Genomic DNA, 19,045 nt, shown 5'->3' on the forward strand with positions numbered 1-19,045 from the left:
TCACATACACAGTTGTGTGCCACATGGCAAGACTACACAAATTTGCCCCAAATTGCTATAGTTTTGCAGTACACTTATTGACAGTGTGCTTATGGAACACATAGTTTTATTTTTCACCTGTAAAATCCACACATCCACACTACTGAGCATGTGAACCTAACCGGAAACTAGTAAATATTTTCACCCTGGGGCAACTTAGAATTGAATTCACTCCTGTGCAATTATAATTTCTTTTTTTTTTTTTTTATATATATAGGATCGTGGTTACTTTGAAGAGCTTATCACCATGCTTGAAGCAGCTCTGGGACTTGAGAGGGCACACATGGGCATGTTCACTGAGCTTGCTATTCTCTATTCTAAGTTCAAGCCACAAAAAATGAGAGAGCACTTGGAGCTGTTCTGGTCCAGAGTCAACATTCCCAAGGTAAGCTACATCATTTTGTTTACTTGTAATATGAAGAAAAGTGTGTATGTGACATTAATACTGATTTTATTTATGTCCTTTATTTCACAGGTGCTCAGAGCTGCTGAGCAAGCTCACCTTTGGGCAGAGTTGGTGTTCCTTTATGATAAATATGAAGAGTATGATAATGCCATTATCACAATGATGAGCCACCCGACAGATGCATGGAAGGAAGGGCAATTTAAAGATATTATCACAAAGGTAATACTTCAGATGCTTCTGCCAGTAAATTAAAATGTCTCTTCTGACATTGTAAGACTCATAAACATTAGGTATCTCTCACACACAAAAAACTTTAAAACCATATGTATTAAAGATCATCATAAGGCATAATAAGCTAAAACTAGAAGCTGCCAGTGTTTTTCTAGGACTAAAGCATAACAATTTTTGGTTTTGATTTATCAATTTTACTTATTCTTTAGGTGGCCAATGTGGAGCTGTACTATAGAGCAGTACAGTTTTATTTGGAATTTAAGCCACTATTGCTGAATGATCTCCTGATGGTATTGTCTCCAAGACTGGACCACACCCGTGCTGTCAATTACTTCAGCAAAGTAAGTTCACATGTATCTTTTTGTCTAATGTTGACTACTTAGCAATGTTCACATAGAAGGATTAAAAAAAAGCAGTAGTCTTCCAAAAACAGATATTACAACTTTGATTCATTATAATGTAATTGAGCGGCAATACAATACTAGACAGTGGAGCACGATTTGCATTGGTCGGTTCTCCAAAAGTACCTTTAGGGGTATGTTCACACTGAGTAATTAGTGCGGGATTACGTGCACTGAATTGCGCATTGGAATTCCTCAGTGTGAACTCCTAACATTAGTGTGAATGGGTCTTCCGTGGACCCGTTCTCATTGTGGAATTTCAGCGATGGACGATTCCGCCATTGAAATTGATCCGCGCAAAGAAAGAACATGTTCATTCTTTGCGCGGTAGTCTGCGAGCACTGCATAGCTGTCATAGCAGTGCTGCGCGGTCCTACCACCAAAGTGTTTAGGCAACAGCTGCCAGATAGAATCTCAGCTTGCGGAATTCTGCGACCAGAGATTCAGTTTAAATTACGTAGTATGGACATACTTAGTTTATGTTTTATCTTTTTTGTTTTCCTGTTCAAGGTGAAGCAGCTTCCTCTTGTAAAACCATACCTCCGCTCAGTGCAGAATCATAACAATAAATCAGTCAATGAAGCTCTTAACAACCTATTCATAACAGAAGAGGACTACCAGGTAATATTTCTAAAACCTATATTCTTTAATGTTACAAAGTAATTCAGTTATAAAATGTCCCATTTTTTATATCCCTTTTTTCTTTTCTTTACAAAAAGTAAATTTTTGCTTGTTTTTAGGCACTTCGTACATCTATAGATGCATATGACAACTTTGACAACATATCCCTTGCTCAACGTTTGGAGAAGCATGAGCTTATTGAATTTAGAAGAATTGCTGCATATCTTTTCAAGGGTAACAACCGCTGGAAACAGAGTGTTGAGCTGTGCAAGAAAGACAGACTCTATAAGGTAGGTATAAAGCATTAACTTGTGGGTCCACTACTACTCATGTCACATTCTAACAAACATTAGCTCAGCCCAAAAATATCTGCTTATATTGTTAATAGCCTACCCTGTGATTGATGCTTTGCAAAGCGTTATATAGGGTAAAATCTTTCTCCTCACCATCCCCGGGGGATGAACTTTAACCCCTTAAAGACCCAGCCATTTTACACCTTAGGACCCGGCCATTTTTTTGAGCATCTGACCACTGTCACTTTAAACATTAATAACTATGGGATGCTTTTAGTTATCATTCTGATTCTGAGATTGTTTTTTCGTGACACATTCTACTTTATTTTGGTGGTAAATTTTCGGCGTTACTTGCATCCTTTTTTGGTGAAAAATCCCAAAATTTCATGAAAATTTAGCATTTTTGAACTTTGAAGCTCTCTACTTGTAAGGAAAATGGATATTCCCAATAAATTTTATTTTTATTCACAAATACAATATGTCCACATTATGTTGGCATCATAAAATGGACATATTTTTGCTTTTTGGAAAAATTAGAGGGCTTCAAAGTAGAGCAGCAATTTTCAAAAATCTCATGAAAATTGCTAAACCTGAAGGGACAGATGTTACAGAACTACAACTCCCAGCATGCCTAGGCAGTCACGGCATGCTGGGAGTTGCAGTTTGGCCTTCCTAGTGGTTGCCACAGTACAGATCACTTTACTTTCACTTTCAATGCCTCCCCCCCCCCCCCCCACCGTCTCTTCCCTACCTGAGCAAGGATCCAGTAGTCTCCAGCGACGATGAGCTGTTCCCGGGCATCTTTAGGTAAGGTACCTGGCCTCCATCTTCTTCCCACGATCCCCTCGATATCCAGGGGTGGCCAGAACGGGGGGTTGCCATGGCAACCCACTGTCCTGCTCTGCCATTGGTCAGAATCAATTCTGACTAATGGCAGGGGATAGGAGGAGATCGCAGCATTGCAACTTCACTCCTACCCTGCAAGATGATCAGGGCTGTCACTGACAGCTCCGATCATCACAATTTTCCGGGTGATTGGGTCACCAGAGACCCGATCAGCCCAGAATAGGAGAAAATCGCATGTCTGAATTGACATGCGATTTTCAGCGATCGCCGACATGGGGCGGTCCCGGGACCCCCCTCGGCATTTGCACGGCATGCCTTCTGAAGGATTTCAGCAGGCATGCCGTTCCGATCTCCGCCCGGTGAGCGGCAGAGACCGGAAAACGCCATGACGTACGCATACGTCATGGGTCCTTAAGGGGTCAAACTAGTCACCGCTGCGGCCGTACGTACCGTATATACTCGAGTATAAGCCGAGTTTTTCAGCACGATTTTTCGTGCTGAAAACACCCCCCTCGGCTTATACTCGAGTGAACTCCCCCACCCGCAGTGGTCTTCAACCTGCGGACCTCCAGAGGTTTCAAAACTACAACTCCCAGCAAGCCCGGGCAGCCATCGGCTGTCCGGGCTTGCTGGGAGTTGTATTTTTGAAACCTCCGGAGGTCCGCAGGTTGAAGACCACTGCGGCCTTCAACATCATCCAGCCCCCTCTCACCCCCTTTAGTTCTGAGTACTCACCTCCGCTCGGCGCTGGTCCGGTCCTGCAGGACTGTCCGGTGAGGAGGTGGTCCGGTGGGATAGTGGTTCCGGGCTGCTATCTTCACCGGGGAGGCCTCTTCTAAGCGCTTCGGGCCCGGCCTCAGAATAGTCACGTTGCCGTGACAACGACGCAGAGGTGCGTTCATTGCCAACGTACTTCTGCGTCATTGTCAAGGCAACGCCTCTATTCCGGGCCGGAAGCGCGGAGAAGAGGTGCCCCCGGTGAAGATAGCAGCCCGGACCACCTCCTCACCGGACCACCTCCTCACCGGACAGCCCTGCAGGACCGGACCAGCGCCGAGCGGAGGTGAGTACTCAGAACTAAAGGGGGTGAGAGGGGGGCTGGATGATGTTGAAGGCCGCAGTGGTCTTCAACCTGCGGACCTCCGGAGGTTTCAAAACTACAACTCCCAGCAAGCCCGGACAGCCGATGGCTGCCCGGGCTTGCTGGGAGTTGTAGTTTTGAAACCTCTGGAGGTCCGCAGGTTGAAGACCACTGAGGGCGAATGATGAGAAGAGGATGATGAAGGGGGGGTGTGGGGATGATGAAGGGGGGTGGGGATGATGAAGGGGGGGGGGGGGGTGTGGGATGATTACAAGGGGATGATGAAGGGGGGATGTGTGGGATAAGGGGATGATGAAGGGGGGATGTGCGGGATGATAAGGGGATGATGAAGGGGGGATGTGTGGGATGATGACAAGGGGATGATGAAGGGGGATGTGTGGGATGATAAGGGGATGATGAAGGGGGGATGTGTGGGATGATGACAAGGGGATGATGATGAGGATGTTAATGACGGGTCTGGATGATGACAGGGGGGGGATGAGGTATTTCCCACCCTAGGCTTATACTCGAGTCAATAACTTTTCCTGGGATTTTGGGTTGAAATTAGGGGTCTCGGCTTATACTCGGGTCGGCTTATACTCGAGTATATACGGTAGTCCCCTGGGCGAGGAGCTCCTCTCACATAGTCGCGTTCTTCAGCCGGCAGCGACGCCCCCTCCGCTTTTCAGTGAGCAGAGCGTGGATGCGGCCCATCAATCAAACGGAGGGGGCGTTGCTGCCGGCTGAACGGGACTAGGTGAGAGGAGCTCCCCGCCCAGGGGACTACTTACTGCCCCGGCGGTGACAAGTTTATAAGTTCATATCCTCACCATCCTTTGGGGCAGGAGCGTCCCTCGGGGATGGTGAGGATAAAGATTTTACCCTATATAACGCTTTGCCAAGCGTTATATAGGGTGAAATTGGATGATTGGTTCCCTTTTAAAGAGTTATTTTAGGCATAAAAAAATACTGTAAAAGCAGTGGGCGCGTTTTAAAATTATGAAGAATTTCCATAGATCATGGTTTCCCAACCAGTGTGCTTCCTGTTGTTGCAAAACTACTTTGGCTTTTCGGGCATTTTGGGAATTTGTTGTTTTTTAATGACTAGATGCACACTGGTTTAGTAACACTACCATTGATCGACAAAGGGTGCACTTCTTGCATTCCTGGCAACAACAGTTAGGAGTCATAAGCTCTGGCTATAGCTAGATGCTGTGTGTCAACTTTGAAAAGAGCAATGTGTTTGTGTGGATAATTGTTTTTATTTACAACCTTTTCTTCCAGGATGCCATGCAGTATGCCTCTGAATCCAAAGACACAGAGCTGGCAGAGGAACTTTTGCAATGGTTTTTGGTGGAAGGGAAGAAGGAGTGCTTTGCAGCGTGTCTTTTCACTTGTTATGATCTGCTGCGGCCAGATGTTGTCCTGGAAACTGCATGGAGGCACAATATTATGGACTTTGCCATGCCCTACTTCATTCAGGTCATGAGGGAATACTTAAGCAAGGTAAAAACTGAAACATATTCTGTTTCATTGGGAGCAGAAGGTATATTCAAATATGATATATGAAGAGAATATAGGAGTGCTGTAGCCTATTCATATAAATATTGAAAAGTAAAAAAAGCGCGTCTGAGTGCGTGCACTCATGGGGTAGACGTATTGTCTGCTCACGTATTTGCAGGACTATAGTTCATACTAGGCAGGCAACTAAAACATTGACTTACAGGTGATATGTTTGCTCAATAGGACCCCTACTAATGGTTAGTCCCCTGTTCTTTCTCCTCAGCATAACCCAGTGAAGGTGAATTTGTATTAAAGGAGTTATAGTGTGGGTGACCAGGAGTTTCTAAAGGGTTCTCTTACTTTTGAAAGTTTTGCTGCCGCAGAGTTAACGGTCTGTAAAGTCTTGTAGTTGACCTCCTTTGTTGCGATCTGCAGGTGGGTCCCCCGCCGGCAGTCTTACTCTGGGTTCCGCAGGCAGGCGCTTGAAAGCCCACCCCCCCTTCTTGCATAAGTATTTTGGGCTACTCCACATCCTTGTGACGTGAAGTTATCCGCCCCCCCCCCCTGTCTTCAGAGCGCATTGGCTGAATTTTTTCCCCCAGCTCTCACGAAAGCTGTGCGTCTGGAGAGCCGCTCTGTGCAGCGTAACTGCGCATGCACCGGTCCCTCGCCATCAGGAAGTGAGTACTGGGAAAAAAACTTTACGTCACTACTGGAGTAGCACAAAATACATGCAAGAAGGGGGATGGGCTTCGGCCTTCCTCCGGAACCCAAAGTAAGACTGCCGGCAGGGGACCCGCCTGCAGAGCCCAACAAAGGAGGTAAATTACAAGACTTTACAGAACACTACAGGCGGCAGCAAAATTTCAAAAGTAAGTGAACCCTTTAGAAACTCCTGGTCACCTACATAGTAACCCAGTGTATTGGGTTTAGTGTGGGTGAACTTGGTGACAGTTTTCCTTTAAGAGATAGTAAAGCAGGCTCTTGTTGGAAGATTTGAATAACCATTCATGCCGACTACTAATGCTGGAACAAACATGGCTCTCATGAGTGACAGCAGCTAAGAAATTGCCCACCTCACCAGTGATGTGCTTATGTGTATCTGCAAACCCAGCAGCCAGCCACTCCTGGTAGGACTGTTTCCTCCAAATACAACACTTGTAAGCTGATTCATAGCTGCTATTATTGAAATGGCACAATGTTTTCTATATTTTGTGCATTTGGGTGAATAGAGTAGATTTGTCTATATACTATGTTTCCCTCAAATATGGAATACTGTGGTTTATTATTTTCTGATATTTCTGTAGTGCCATCTTAGGCCTTGTCTCCATGCATCTTTCATATTTGCCATCCACAAAGCAGGTACAGAAACAACAAAATGGTGCATGCAGGATTTTTGATCTGGTCAATACACACCAGATAGTAAATATACCAGATGGTTTCTAGCGCCTTGCATCTTTTAAGCTTATGGGACAAGGCATTGGACACTGGATGCAAAAGTCCAGCTTGTGGCATCCCCCAAACTCCTTTTCCTTCAGAGACAGTGCCGGATCCCCCTGACATATGTGAACTTATATCCCTATTTGCTGTTTACAGACATGATTCATTTCTAGTGTGTTTTCCCTCATATTCTTGAACGTGATCTTTAGAACTTTTGGCACAATGGGGATGCATTCAAATGACAAATCAAAGGTTTTCATTTTATTTAGAAGAAAAAGATTTCAAAAACCACATGTCAGATAAATAGCTGGCAGAAAATGGTGGGGCATGTTTGGCTTAGTGTTTATAGTGTGAAATACAGTTCCACATTTTTTTTTTTTTAACCACAATTTATACAGAACTCAATTAGTAAATGATGGCCAAAGTTCTCATTATGACGTTATATCACAAGTCCAAGCCTCCTAATGGAGTAATTTATGCACACACCGGGAGGCTCTTCCTACTGAGAGTAGCCTAGTTCAGTACTTTGCTTCCACTCTGCTGGTAACAGCAGAGAGAGAATAAATGTCCTTTAGTGGGGTACATGTTAGTGTGTTTTTGCACTGTTTACTGCATACATGTTCTTGTAGCATCTAGGGCAGTGTTTCCCAACCAGGGTGCCTCCAGCTGTGGCAAAACTACAACTCCTGGCATGCCCGGACAGCCTTTGGCTGGGAGATGTAGTTTTGCCACAGCTGGAGGCACCCTGGTTGGGAAACCCTAATCTAGGGGTTCCTTTTAGTGGTAGCACCAATGAGCTCTCAAGGACACAATTACTAAGGCAGCAGCCTGGCAACTAGTGGTAATTCAATCTTGCTGTAGATGTTTTATGAAGTAGTTTACATATGGTTTTATACCAGCTATATTGGTAAAATCTTCCATATCATGGGACATTTTGTAGCAGAACCTGACAGAGCTTTGCACCCAAAGCGAGAATCATACCCCTAGACCAATGAGCCAGAGTACCTGACAGAGCATTACATGTAACGCATTATAGAAGGACTAAATCAGAAAATAAAGGAGCTTTTTGCAACTGTAGAGTTGTTAGCTGATGACACTTTCTAATGTAGGGTTTGCTGTAGTTCAGTCCCCAGATATAGTGCATTTATTTTAAATACATTTGTCATGCTCATAGATGAACCTGAACAGTCACCTAGGTCCTTGCATGTGTTTAGTTTGTATCTGAGCACTCAACAGGCTACTCTTCTGGAAAAGCCCTTTTATTGTTTTACATCAAGCATGTCAAACGCTAACATGGGCCAAAAAAAACATGTTTAAATTTATTTGGGCCACATAAAAAAAAAAAAAAAACACAAGACCCCCGTGCCCCCCTCTGCACAAGACCCCGGTGCCCCCCCTTTAGGTTGGCAGTATAGTTCCCCCCCCCCCCCCCCTTTAGGTTGGCAGTATAGTTCCCCCCCCCCCCCCCTTTAGGTTGGCAGTATATATCCCCCCCCCCCCTTAAGGTTGGCAGTATAGTTCCACCCCCCCCCCCCCCCCCCTTAAGGTTGGCAGTATAGTTCCCCTACAGACATACAGCCTTCAGCCATATACAGTGTATGGTTGGAGGCTGTATGCCTGTTTACTGCCCCACTTCAATGTTCCAACCACCACTCCTCCGGTTCGGGGTCATGATCTACTGCTATGGCCTATGTGCCATAGCAGTAGGTCCCGGGACCAGAGGAGTGGTGGGCGGAACACCGAAGAGGACGTGCTGGTGAGTGGTGACTTACCATACCGTGCATCCTCCTCACTGCTCCGCTCTTCTCCTGTGGGCGCACGCACTGGACGTCAGTGACATACGTCCCTGCGTGCACTACCTCCCGGCGGCCCCTGCGTTTTTAAAGTTAACGCGGGGCAGCAGAGAGGTAACCGGGGCATCCTTGTGTCCTAAAAAGATTTTTCGGGACACAGGGATGCCCGGAATGTGACGAGGGCTCCCTGCGGGCACGGGGCTCAGAGCAGGCGCTCTAGGAGCGCCAATGATGATCCGGCCCTGACCAGAGCAATGAATATCTTTGCCTGGCTGCAAAGATATTCATTGTTCTGGCCACATGTTTGACACCCATGTTTTACATGTTTAACATTGGCGAGGGGATCCAGCACAGAGTTTAAATAATGAAACTTTATTTTAATTCTTTACAATAAATAAAAACACCAAACAATCAGTGAACTCGGAGTAAATGATGTTTCAAGCACTATTGGCTTAGTGAAACTTTGTTCATTTCAATGTTTTACATTGTATGTGTCCACTATAACTATCTGTTGTTGGTATTAGGGTGGTAAGTTACCTGCCTACCAACCATGATGCATCTCTATGAATATTTCAGAGTGGTTTCCTTTTCATGTTTACTGTGGCAACGTACCTGTGCACTACTTTGTTCTCAAATGCACTCACTCCACCTGAGTGTTTATTGCTAGCATATTTATTTGGGTTTAAGCATCAAATCCAATATGGAGCACCATTAAACCCATGCCTATTACCTCTCCTTGTCAAGGTTCCTTTTTTCTTTTTTTTCTTTTCTCTCTAACAGCCGCAGTTTTATTTTTATTTCTTTGCTTATTCTTCCTTTTTGTTATGCTCAATGTAAAATTTGATTTTCTAAGCTGCACCCTCTGAATTCCTTTGCAGGTTGATGCAATAAAGGAAAAGGTGAAAGTTGATTCTTGTTTTCCATCTTTAAACCTGGAAGACTAAGTCTAAAGAATCTGCATGTGTTTCCCACACCACCTCCTTTCTTTTACTACTACAATTACTACTTTTGCTGCTGCTGTCCTCTTTTCACACCCCAAAAACACTCACTAAAGCCTCTGCTAGCCTTAAAATACCAGAACTAAAATAGTTAGAATTAGGTTGTTTCTAGTGTTTTGCTACTAATCGGCTAATCTCAGGAAGATGCAAGGTATTGGTTCACAGTTAGTAACGGAAGCCTGGGCATTGGTCTCCTAAATCTGAAAGATGAGATACATATTCCATGTAGTTGTATCTAGCACCACCAGATGGCACACTCCTTTGCTAACAAATCTACCTACAAAACTACATTTTATTTTAGATCCTTGCAGTAGAAATGTAGAATTAATGGAAAAGGGAATTACCTTTTTGTTTACAGATTTGTTTCTTAACATAAGACATCTCTAGTGGTAGCAGTATTATAGAAATTGGTTCATGTGCTCAGATATTACCTTGTAGCCTTAGGTGCCCCAATTACACTGTTTTATTTTGTTGCTACACACATTCCCAGGATTTTACTATTTTTGGTTTACTATCTGCACCTTTTACCTGAATAGTCAAATGGGTGAGAACTGTATTTCAGAAAGGGTGTAACTGCTAGCCTTGGGGTCTGAATATGATGCTGGGGACTGTAAGTCTCAGGAGGGTGTGAATATGAGGCCAGAGGGGTGTAAATCAATCTCATACCCAGTTAAGGCTGGTTCACATGGCCGTCTTCCCCCGTAAATTCATGCCAGTTGTGCAGTCGGTTCGTTACTCTTGCAAACGGGTTGCAAACCGCTATAAAGGTATCCCATTGATGTAAATATTTTATACATTTTTTTTACAATCCTATCACACCCTTTAGTTTGCTTCCTATTCCTTTTTTTTATTACATTTTCAAAAAAAGTTTTCCTCCTTTAAAAAAAAAAAACTGAACAAAAACCGATATAATAAATTTAACATGAGTCTATCGGAAAGGGATGAGCCTTTAATGCCGTCCCTTTGAAGCCATTGTTTTCAATCCGTTTTTGATCCGTTTTTACTTCTGAGCATGCTCAGAACGAAAAAAAAAAATTGGTTTATTAACTAAACAATAACTGATACAAATGGATAACATCCGTTTACTTCAGTTTTTGTGTCTGTTAACCACTTAAGGACCCATGACGTACCGGTACGTCATGAATCCATCATAGCGGGTCGGGCCTGGCCTCGAACAACGGCCGGGACCTGTGGCTAATAGCATGCCGCACTGATCGCGGTGCCGCGCTGTATTAACCTTTTAGACGTGGCGTTCAAAGTTGATCGCCGCGTCTAAAGTGACACTAAACTAATGCCAGGGGGCTGCAATCCCGAACAGATGTAGGACACGAGGAGGGTCCCTTACCTGCCTCCTGGGGTCCGATTGCTGAATGACTGCTCAGTGCCTGAGATCCAGGCATGAGCAGTCAAGCGGCAGAATCATCAATCAGTGGTTTCCTATGAGAAACCATTGAACAATGTAAAAGATCAGTGTGTGCAGTGTTATAGGTCCCTATGGGAGCTATAACACTGCAAAAAAAAGTGAATAAAGATCATATAACCCCTTCCCTAATAAAAGTTTGAATCACCCCCCTTTCCCATAAAGTGTAAATAAAAATAAACATGTGGTATTGCCGCGTGCGAAAATGTCCGAATTATAAAAATGTATCATTAATTTAACTGCACGGTCAATGGCGTACGCGCAAAAAATTCTAAAGTCCAAAATGGCGTATTTTTGGTCACTTTTTATATCATGAATATAGATCAATAAGTCCGATCAATACAAAATGGTACCGCTAAAAACTTCAGATCACGGTGCAAAAAATTAGCCCTCATACCGCCCCATACACGGAAAAATAAAAAAGTTATAGGGGTCAGAATATGACAATTTTAAATGTATAAATTTTCCAGCATGAAGTTATGATTTTTTAAGAAAAAACCTATATAAGTTATATATCATTTTAATCATATGGACCTACAGAATAAAGGTGTCATTTTTCTTGAAAGATGTACTGCGTAGAAACGGAAGCCCCCAAAATTTACAAAATGGCGGGGGTTTTTTTCAATTTTGTCGCCCTAATATATATTTTTTTCCTTTTCGCTGTAGATTTTTGGGTAAAATCACTGTCATTACAAAGTAGAATTGGTGGCACAAAATATAAGCCATCATATGGATTTGTAGGTGCAAAATTGAGAGTTATGATTTTTAAAGGTAAGGAGGAAAAAACGAAAGTAGAAAAACCCTGGGTCCTTTTTAAGGGGTTAAAAGAAAGGTCGGTAAACCTCAATAGTGGGAGGAAAGTGGGATGGAAGAAAACAGCTGTGTGAACTTAGCCTAGCATTCACAACCCTTTATGGAATGAAGGAAAATTCTGGGAAAAGTGCAGATGGTCAACGAAATAGAGAAAAAAAAAACCCTATATGTAAGAAGCAGTGGGACATAGCAACAAAAGAAAAGGACACACGAGGCTACAAAATGATGTAAAAATGTCATTCTAAATGGAGCTCATATGTGCATCCTTCAGATTTATACATTATTTATTGATGACGCTAACTGTGATCCAGTTCCTGATCTTTTTTTATTCTTTTATACTGATTTTCTGACTGTAGCCAAAACAAAAGTCACAGAAGTTAATTCTCTTGTTGTGGTTTTTCCCCTTCCCCTTCACTGGTCCAGAACTTATGGTGTCAGTGTCTATTGCCTGAGTATTATTAGGTTTACTTCCTTATATACACATATATGTCAAACATGTTACAGTACGTAGCTGTGAACTTTGTTACTTGACTTATTTAGAAGATAGCAAATCTTGTTCTTTATTTGATTTTGTCTAAAGCGTTATTTTCCGCTCTAAGAATACTCCCCCTTCCCTCATATAGATATTTTTGGGGTCCTATGTGATCAAACTATAGTTCTACAATCTATTTTTAATACCTTTTTTTGTAGTTTATTTGGCAAATGATCTGACACCATAGGAACAATTTCATGGACTCTGGAAATACTTCAAGGGGATGTCCTTCTGTGTCAGAAATCTAGTGTGTGTTTGTGTGAAAACAAACCAGGTAATTGAACTGCAGTAGTGTAACACTATTGAAGAACAGCATGAGTTTTACAGCCTTTGCAAGAGTGCATCACCATGATTAGAAGACAATAGAGAAAGCATTGCTGTTGGCTTTGTTTGTCAGGAACCTGTATGGCAACCTCCATTTTCAGAATCCACTCCTTGCTTCAGTTCTGTTGCCGTTTCTTTTCATGCACACATTTTACACTTAACTCGCAAATGGTGTTAAATGCATGTTTCCAGAGGAATTCTTTTTTACTTTTGCAATGTGCTGCTGCTTCTGTGGAAAAGCCTTTCATAGCGGTTATGTCTTTTTATTGAGCAGACTTGAGACGTTTACATGGATAACATAAGATGCTTGAACAGGTTAGGCAGATGAGTAGTAGCATCCCCTGTAAGCGCAAATGGTTGCAGTCTGGTGCTTTTATGCGTTTTCCCCCTAAGATTCCTGCCAGCTTCCTGTAGTTCTGCTTTGTTAGCTTGCAACATTTTGAGTCATGGTGGGCTACCGCACAGTAACATAGATTACCTCTCTATATTCTAATGTCAGAATAAAGCAGTGTTTACACAGTTTTTTTCTTCTTTTTTTTTTTTTTTTTTTTTTATATTTTTTTAACATGCATTTTCTTTTTTGCTTGACCTCCCATGTTGCTCAAGAAGTTCACCAATCAAAACAAAAAATGAATGTTAAAAATGCACAGTGTGGACACAGCCTTAAATGGTTCTATAATAGAAAATCTTTAAGAAGGAGATTTATCATTCTTTTCAAACGTATGGCTTTTATATGACAATTTTTTTAAAACTTTTGCTTACGTGCGACCTATTTATTAAATAGTTGCACAACCTTGATAGATAAATCGCACGTAAGCGAAACCCGCTTACAAAAGCATCTTTTAAAGCCGAAAAGTTTTTCCTTATGTTAATAGCCAAAGTTCTTTATCTACCCTTTATTACCAGTAGCGTTGCTAGAGAGTGACGGGGAAGGGGGCGTACCGCATCGTGTGACACCCTGACTGGCCTGCTTGGCACTAAACAGCTGCACTCCAACTATCCTGCAAAAACCCATCCACCCTCCTCAGAAATAAAAACTATAGAAAATATTAAAAACATACTATGCCACACCATGAATACCCGTACTCTGGAGGCTCTTTTTGTTTACTTTAGAGCCGCATTTTATGACGATGGTGGGTGGAGTCTTGCGTCGCTGCACTGAGGCCAGAGTTTACATCAAGAAGGAAGACAGCGCAGCACCAAAAGGCACACAAACAATAGTGAAGCCACAAAAAAAAAACGCTCTGTACGTTTCCCACCCCAAAAGGTGCATGAAGCTGTATTACTATGGATATTTCTTTTTTTTAAGGAAAAATTTTAGTGCCACATATGTTTTTTTTTACATAGTCTGTAAAAATTCTTACACAATTATTTTGTGCCTTATTCTTTAACAGAACATTGATTTTAAAATTTAGTGGGTTCCCCAGCATGTACGTGTCCTAAAATGAACAAGGTGTGAAGTGTGTATTTCCAACCTTAAAATTAAGTTTAGTTATATAGTAATTTTTTTCTATAATTAACATTAATGTAGTAGCTTTGTTTCATGATGCAGAACAAGAACAGTTATTAAAGTGGGTGTTAATGTCCTTTTCTGCAGACATATGCAGTTTCTGTAAGCCAGGTTGGACCTGGAATACATATGCGACTTTTAAATGGAAATTCAACTTTTTTCTTTATAAATAGCGACTATCACATTTGATAAATACATGACAACTGCAAAGTAGAATTATTATTATTTTTTTTTTTTTACATGAGCAGATTTCAGAATTCCATGTGCTTTGGAATAATCAAAAATCAAAAAGTCGCAGCATGTATAGAAAAGTCGCACGTGCTCAAGTACATGCAACTTTTTATGCAAAAAAATCTGCTACAGAGCTTGATAAATCTCCTTCTAAATGCTTTTGTATCCAAGTCCAGCTTGTGGGGAAAAAACTGAAAAATTCTGAATTGCACTGACATGGAAATTGTAAATTAACACTACTGTGAATACTGATGTACTCTTTGAATTTTTGTTGTCTATTTCTCCCAATCTTTTTTTTTTTTTTCTCGGTGGATTACTAAATATTTTAGAAATATATGGGTATTGAAGACTTCATTTCCATAAGGTGACATGAAAAGACATAGGCAGATATGATTGCAATCCAAGGAGTGTGAGGAGATGCTTGTACCTAAGCTTGCATTGCCTGCTGTAACAGTCTACTTGTGTTCTAGGTAGCAGTAGAGCGTTTTGGCCTTGTCAGAGCTATCTTTGTTTGCCCTCTTTTAGTTTGGCCCTGTTGGTTAGATGGCATGATTAACATTGTACATCATTGCATGTGTAGCAGTGCTTTGTCTCCATAAAGAGCAGGACCACATGCGCAAATTGTTTAGGTGGTGTCTTCCAGGCTGGTATGTTCAGAAGTCTTCAGTATTCCTATTCTGACAGGAGAGTCAGGCATCTAGGAAGATATATTCGGAATCCCAGCGTGCCTCCATTTTACAGACCTCACTAAAGAAGGCCCTGCATATTAACTCTTAAAGTGAATTTGTATCTGGGCACTTTGCAGCAGTTGCTGACTTAGCTTCATATGTGGATCACAGAGGGATGATCAGACAGAATGAAGAATGTTGGCTATAAAGGAGGTCAGGGGACATTTTTATACCTATATACATTATACATTTGTGTTAACCCTTTTTCTTTACCATAATTAGTGTGGGACTTTGAGACTGGTGCTAACGTGAATGACCTGCATGCAGATTTAAGCATTGCTCCAATTTTTTCTTGCAAGCTATTAGATGTGCATTCTTGTAACCTATAGATTCCTATTGCTGTCTTGAGTCCAGTGGAACATGACATAGACAGAAGTAATAAAAAAAAAGCTATTCGTTAAAAATTGTTTTAGCACAAAAGATCTATTGTGCTACAAGTTGGACATGTTCCCCATGATGTCATTGCTTCATTTAAAGCTGTGTTAATTTCAATATATATTTTGTGGTCGTATCAGCTTATATTACACAATTACCCATCTGTTTCTCTAATGTGCGTTCTTACAGTGACTGCTGATACTCAATCCATGAGTTTTTACCTGATGTGGCTCCATTTTGCCAGTGGCATAATGTGAAGCTATTGCACATATATATTTTATATAATTAGTTCTTAATAATAAGGCTTTTCCACGATTTTAGTTTTCATCATTGTAGGATCCTCGGTTTTATATCATGTGGTGATAAAGTAATTGATTAACATAATTTCCTGTACTGTTTTAAAGGTTGACAAACTGGATGCCTCTGAATCTCTTAGAAAAGAAGAGGAACAAGCTACAGAAACACAGCCTATTGTCTATGGTAATTCAAACTTTTCATATGAATTTCCCTTCTATGGTTACTATACAGCCTACAGTAAGAGCTCATTCACACTTTGCAATCTCTGCCCAGAGATATTCCAGGTCATAGATTTGTCTGGAGCAGGTGCCAGTGCTAGAACCCCTCAAAAATGTGCTGCTGTCACGCCCCCTCCCATAGGCTTGCATTAAGGGGGCGGAGCGTGACATCACACGGGGCGGAGCCGTAACGTCACAACGCTCTGTCCCCGTGATTGCCAGTAATCAGACCCGGAACGAACACTCTTCGGGGACTGATTCTAACGGGGTGCTGCGTGCAAGATCACGAGGGTCCCCAGCGGTGGGACCCCCGCGATCAGGCATCTTATCCCCTATCCTTTTGATAGGGGATAAGATGTCTTAGCGCCGGAGTACCCCTTTAATAGAAGGCAAAGCAGTTCAAAGCTGATTCCACCGAAAGAATGAACAGCATGGGGTCCGGAATCTCCGCCACAGAAATTCTGTAGTTTGAATAGTGCAGCAAAATTCCATTAAGAACAATCCATAGTGTAAATGGGTCCTAACTGCTAACAAAGGGGGTTTATTGTTGTACTTCTTGGAATCCCACCCACTACTATCTAGTTTATTCAGTGAATAAGAAAATAGACTGTAATAATGAGCAACTCTGCTCCTGAGTATATAACCTTCTGAGATGTTGAGATAAACACAACTGAAAGGGGATGTTTGTCTGCGATTTTAAACATGGCTCAGATTGGTTTACAATAAGAAAAGTCGAGCTCCCCATATGAGCTCCCCATTCGAATTCCCCCACCACTCTTGTTTCTGTGTTTCCTGATTTTCTCCTGTCTGTTTACTTTCTGGTCCCTCCCATCACTCATGTGTGATTGAGTATTGCTTTTATTAATTGATACCATTCCCCGGTCCTCCGATTCCCTCAGCAGAGTACTCGCCCATGTACTGATAATAAAATGTACCTTACTAGTTGTGTAAATTCGTTTTTTAACCTGTCATGTTTGGTTTGGAGTCTCTGATTAGTTATAATGTAACCTTTTGTGTGTGTGTTTTTTTTTTTTAGGTCAGCCCCAGTTGATGCTGACAGCAGGACCCAGTGTTGCAGTACCTCCACAAGCTGCATTTGGCTATGGTTATGCTGCACCTGCCTATGGGCAGCCTCAACCAGGATTTGGGTATAGCATGTAAAAGAGAAGGGTAGAAATCTCTGAATCTGGGCTATTTTCTTACTGAAACTCCACCGTCCCTCTTCCGCCTACTGTCCAATAGCAGGGCAAAGCTGCAGAAATTGGCTCCATATTCTTTAATCCTTGTTTCATGAAGGACAATTTATTTTTTACAGCGTATTTGGATCACACCTTCCTTAATTATTTTTTCTTCACATTCCATAATCTAAAAAATTGCAATCTTGTATGTTAGTTGCTTTCTTTTATGCAGGATTTTTTATTTGGCTTTGTGGTTTGTTTGTGTATTTTTTTTTTTCTTTGAGAGTTGCTTGAAACCTCTCCAGTAGTTGAGGCTTTATATAGTGCAGCAGCTTCAGCTGTTAAAGAGGTTATTACAACTCTCAACCCCTTACAGGACCTGCAAAACATGACCTAAAAATTTGTAGAGACACTGGTAGCGAAGGGGTTAACAATGCTAACAATCTGTTGTGAAGAATCTGGTTTGCACTCTTAGTGTTAGAAAAGTTAATATTGACTCTCTCAGAATTGATGTATGTAAGCAGCTTATGTACGGTCTTATCTAAATGCATATAAATCTACTTGTATATTCTGAAGAAAAAAAAAGAAAATGTTTCTATTCCCACATGCAAGACTGCCGATGACAAAAGAACACTAATCTACATATTCTATACCACTTTTGTTATGTGACTCTTAATTTTAGCAACATACGAGACAATTCTGCGTAAAAGAGAAAAGTGTCACATATGGAAATAGTCGGTTGCGCATATAGATAATGCTAGTGTGTGTAGCTCACTCCATGATGAACAGATGGCCCTATGTCGTGCTGTATCCTGTGCTTTTTTTTGTGGGACCATTTCATTCAGGAACAAAGAAGGCACCATAATTCCAGACTGTGTACCCTTTTCCTTCTCCCTGAGGTTTGTGTATGTTGGATATTGTGGTGTTCTTAGGTCACTGTTTTGAGTGTACAGAGGAGAGACTTTAAGCAACAACAACTATAAATGCTGTTCGGTTTTGTTTGTGCAATTTGAGATGACAGATTTAAAAGAAAAATAAGTAAATGAAATAAAAATACTGAACTGTGGACATATTATACAATGAGCATTGATTTCTGTCTTTAATTCCCACACACTTTCCATATTCAGTCTGCCTCAGACCAACACACAAACCTTTAAAACATGAATGCTTGCTTGAATAGCTTATTTGTCTGGGTTTTACAATGGCTTGTTCTGTAGAAATAGCCTTTTTAGCAGTCATCTTATCATAAGAGCAGGGCAGCAATAAAATAATACACGTCCAGGTTTTTAATTGGAGTCAATGAATACAAAGCCAGGAATATTCTGTGGAGAAAAGAAAAAGACTGGACGGCGCCTCGTGTATTACCCAGGGGTATAGAGTGGTGAGTGGTGAGTGGGGGGCAACCCCGCGGAGCTTATAGATGGCTGCTCACCTGATGGTAGTAGTGATTGCGCATGTAACCCACAATGGGGTGTTAAGGTCCAAGCTGCTGCTGAGCCAAAGGGTTGCAGGAGAAGACTAAGTTGTCCTGGAGTGGATAATGGAAGAATGCAGGAAAAGGACCCTTGAAGAAGGCGCTGCTAGCTCTGGTATGAAGGATGAAGCAAAGCCAGAGATTCTGGTAAAGTCCTCAGCAGGACATTTTATTGTGCAAAAATAAAAAACTGATAGGATGACGCGTTTCGGGAGGATCCCTCCCTCCCTTCCTCAGATCAGGCCTGCGGGTAGTGGAGCCGTCACAAAGATTTTCACATGCTGCCTCTCACA

The 19,045-nt window shown here is 41.8% G+C and overlaps 1 protein-coding gene across 5 annotated transcripts in view; it reads left to right on the forward strand.

Moving 5' to 3' along the window:
* The window catches only part of CLTC (clathrin heavy chain), a 105,701-nt gene extending 87,357 nt beyond the window's left edge, over positions 1 to 18,344 (forward strand). For 3 of the 5 annotated variants that reach the window (XM_056556662.1, XM_056556664.1, XM_056556661.1), the window contains 9 exons: positions 257 to 424; positions 515 to 664; positions 886 to 1,017; positions 1,588 to 1,698; positions 1,818 to 1,988; positions 5,203 to 5,424; positions 9,533 to 9,553; positions 15,990 to 16,065; positions 17,137 to 18,344. In XM_056556662.1, coding sequence (XP_056412637.1) covers positions 257 to 424; positions 515 to 664; positions 886 to 1,017; positions 1,588 to 1,698; positions 1,818 to 1,988; positions 5,203 to 5,424; positions 9,533 to 9,553; positions 15,990 to 16,065; positions 17,137 to 17,261 — 1,176 coding nt within the window. In that variant the 3' untranslated portion in view covers positions 17,262 to 18,344. The remainder of the gene's footprint in view (positions 1 to 256; positions 425 to 514; positions 665 to 885; positions 1,018 to 1,587; positions 1,699 to 1,817; positions 1,989 to 5,202; positions 5,425 to 9,532; positions 9,554 to 15,989; positions 16,066 to 17,136) is intronic. The other 2 variants (XM_056556665.1, XM_056556663.1) reach the window with 1 other exon arrangement.
* The last annotated feature ends 701 nt before the right edge of the window (positions 18,345 to 19,045 follow it).

This window comes from Hyla sarda, chromosome 2 (genome assembly GCF_029499605.1).
Source record: "Hyla sarda isolate aHylSar1 chromosome 2, aHylSar1.hap1, whole genome shotgun sequence".
NCBI classification, from domain to species: domain Eukaryota; kingdom Metazoa; phylum Chordata; class Amphibia; order Anura; family Hylidae; genus Hyla; species Hyla sarda.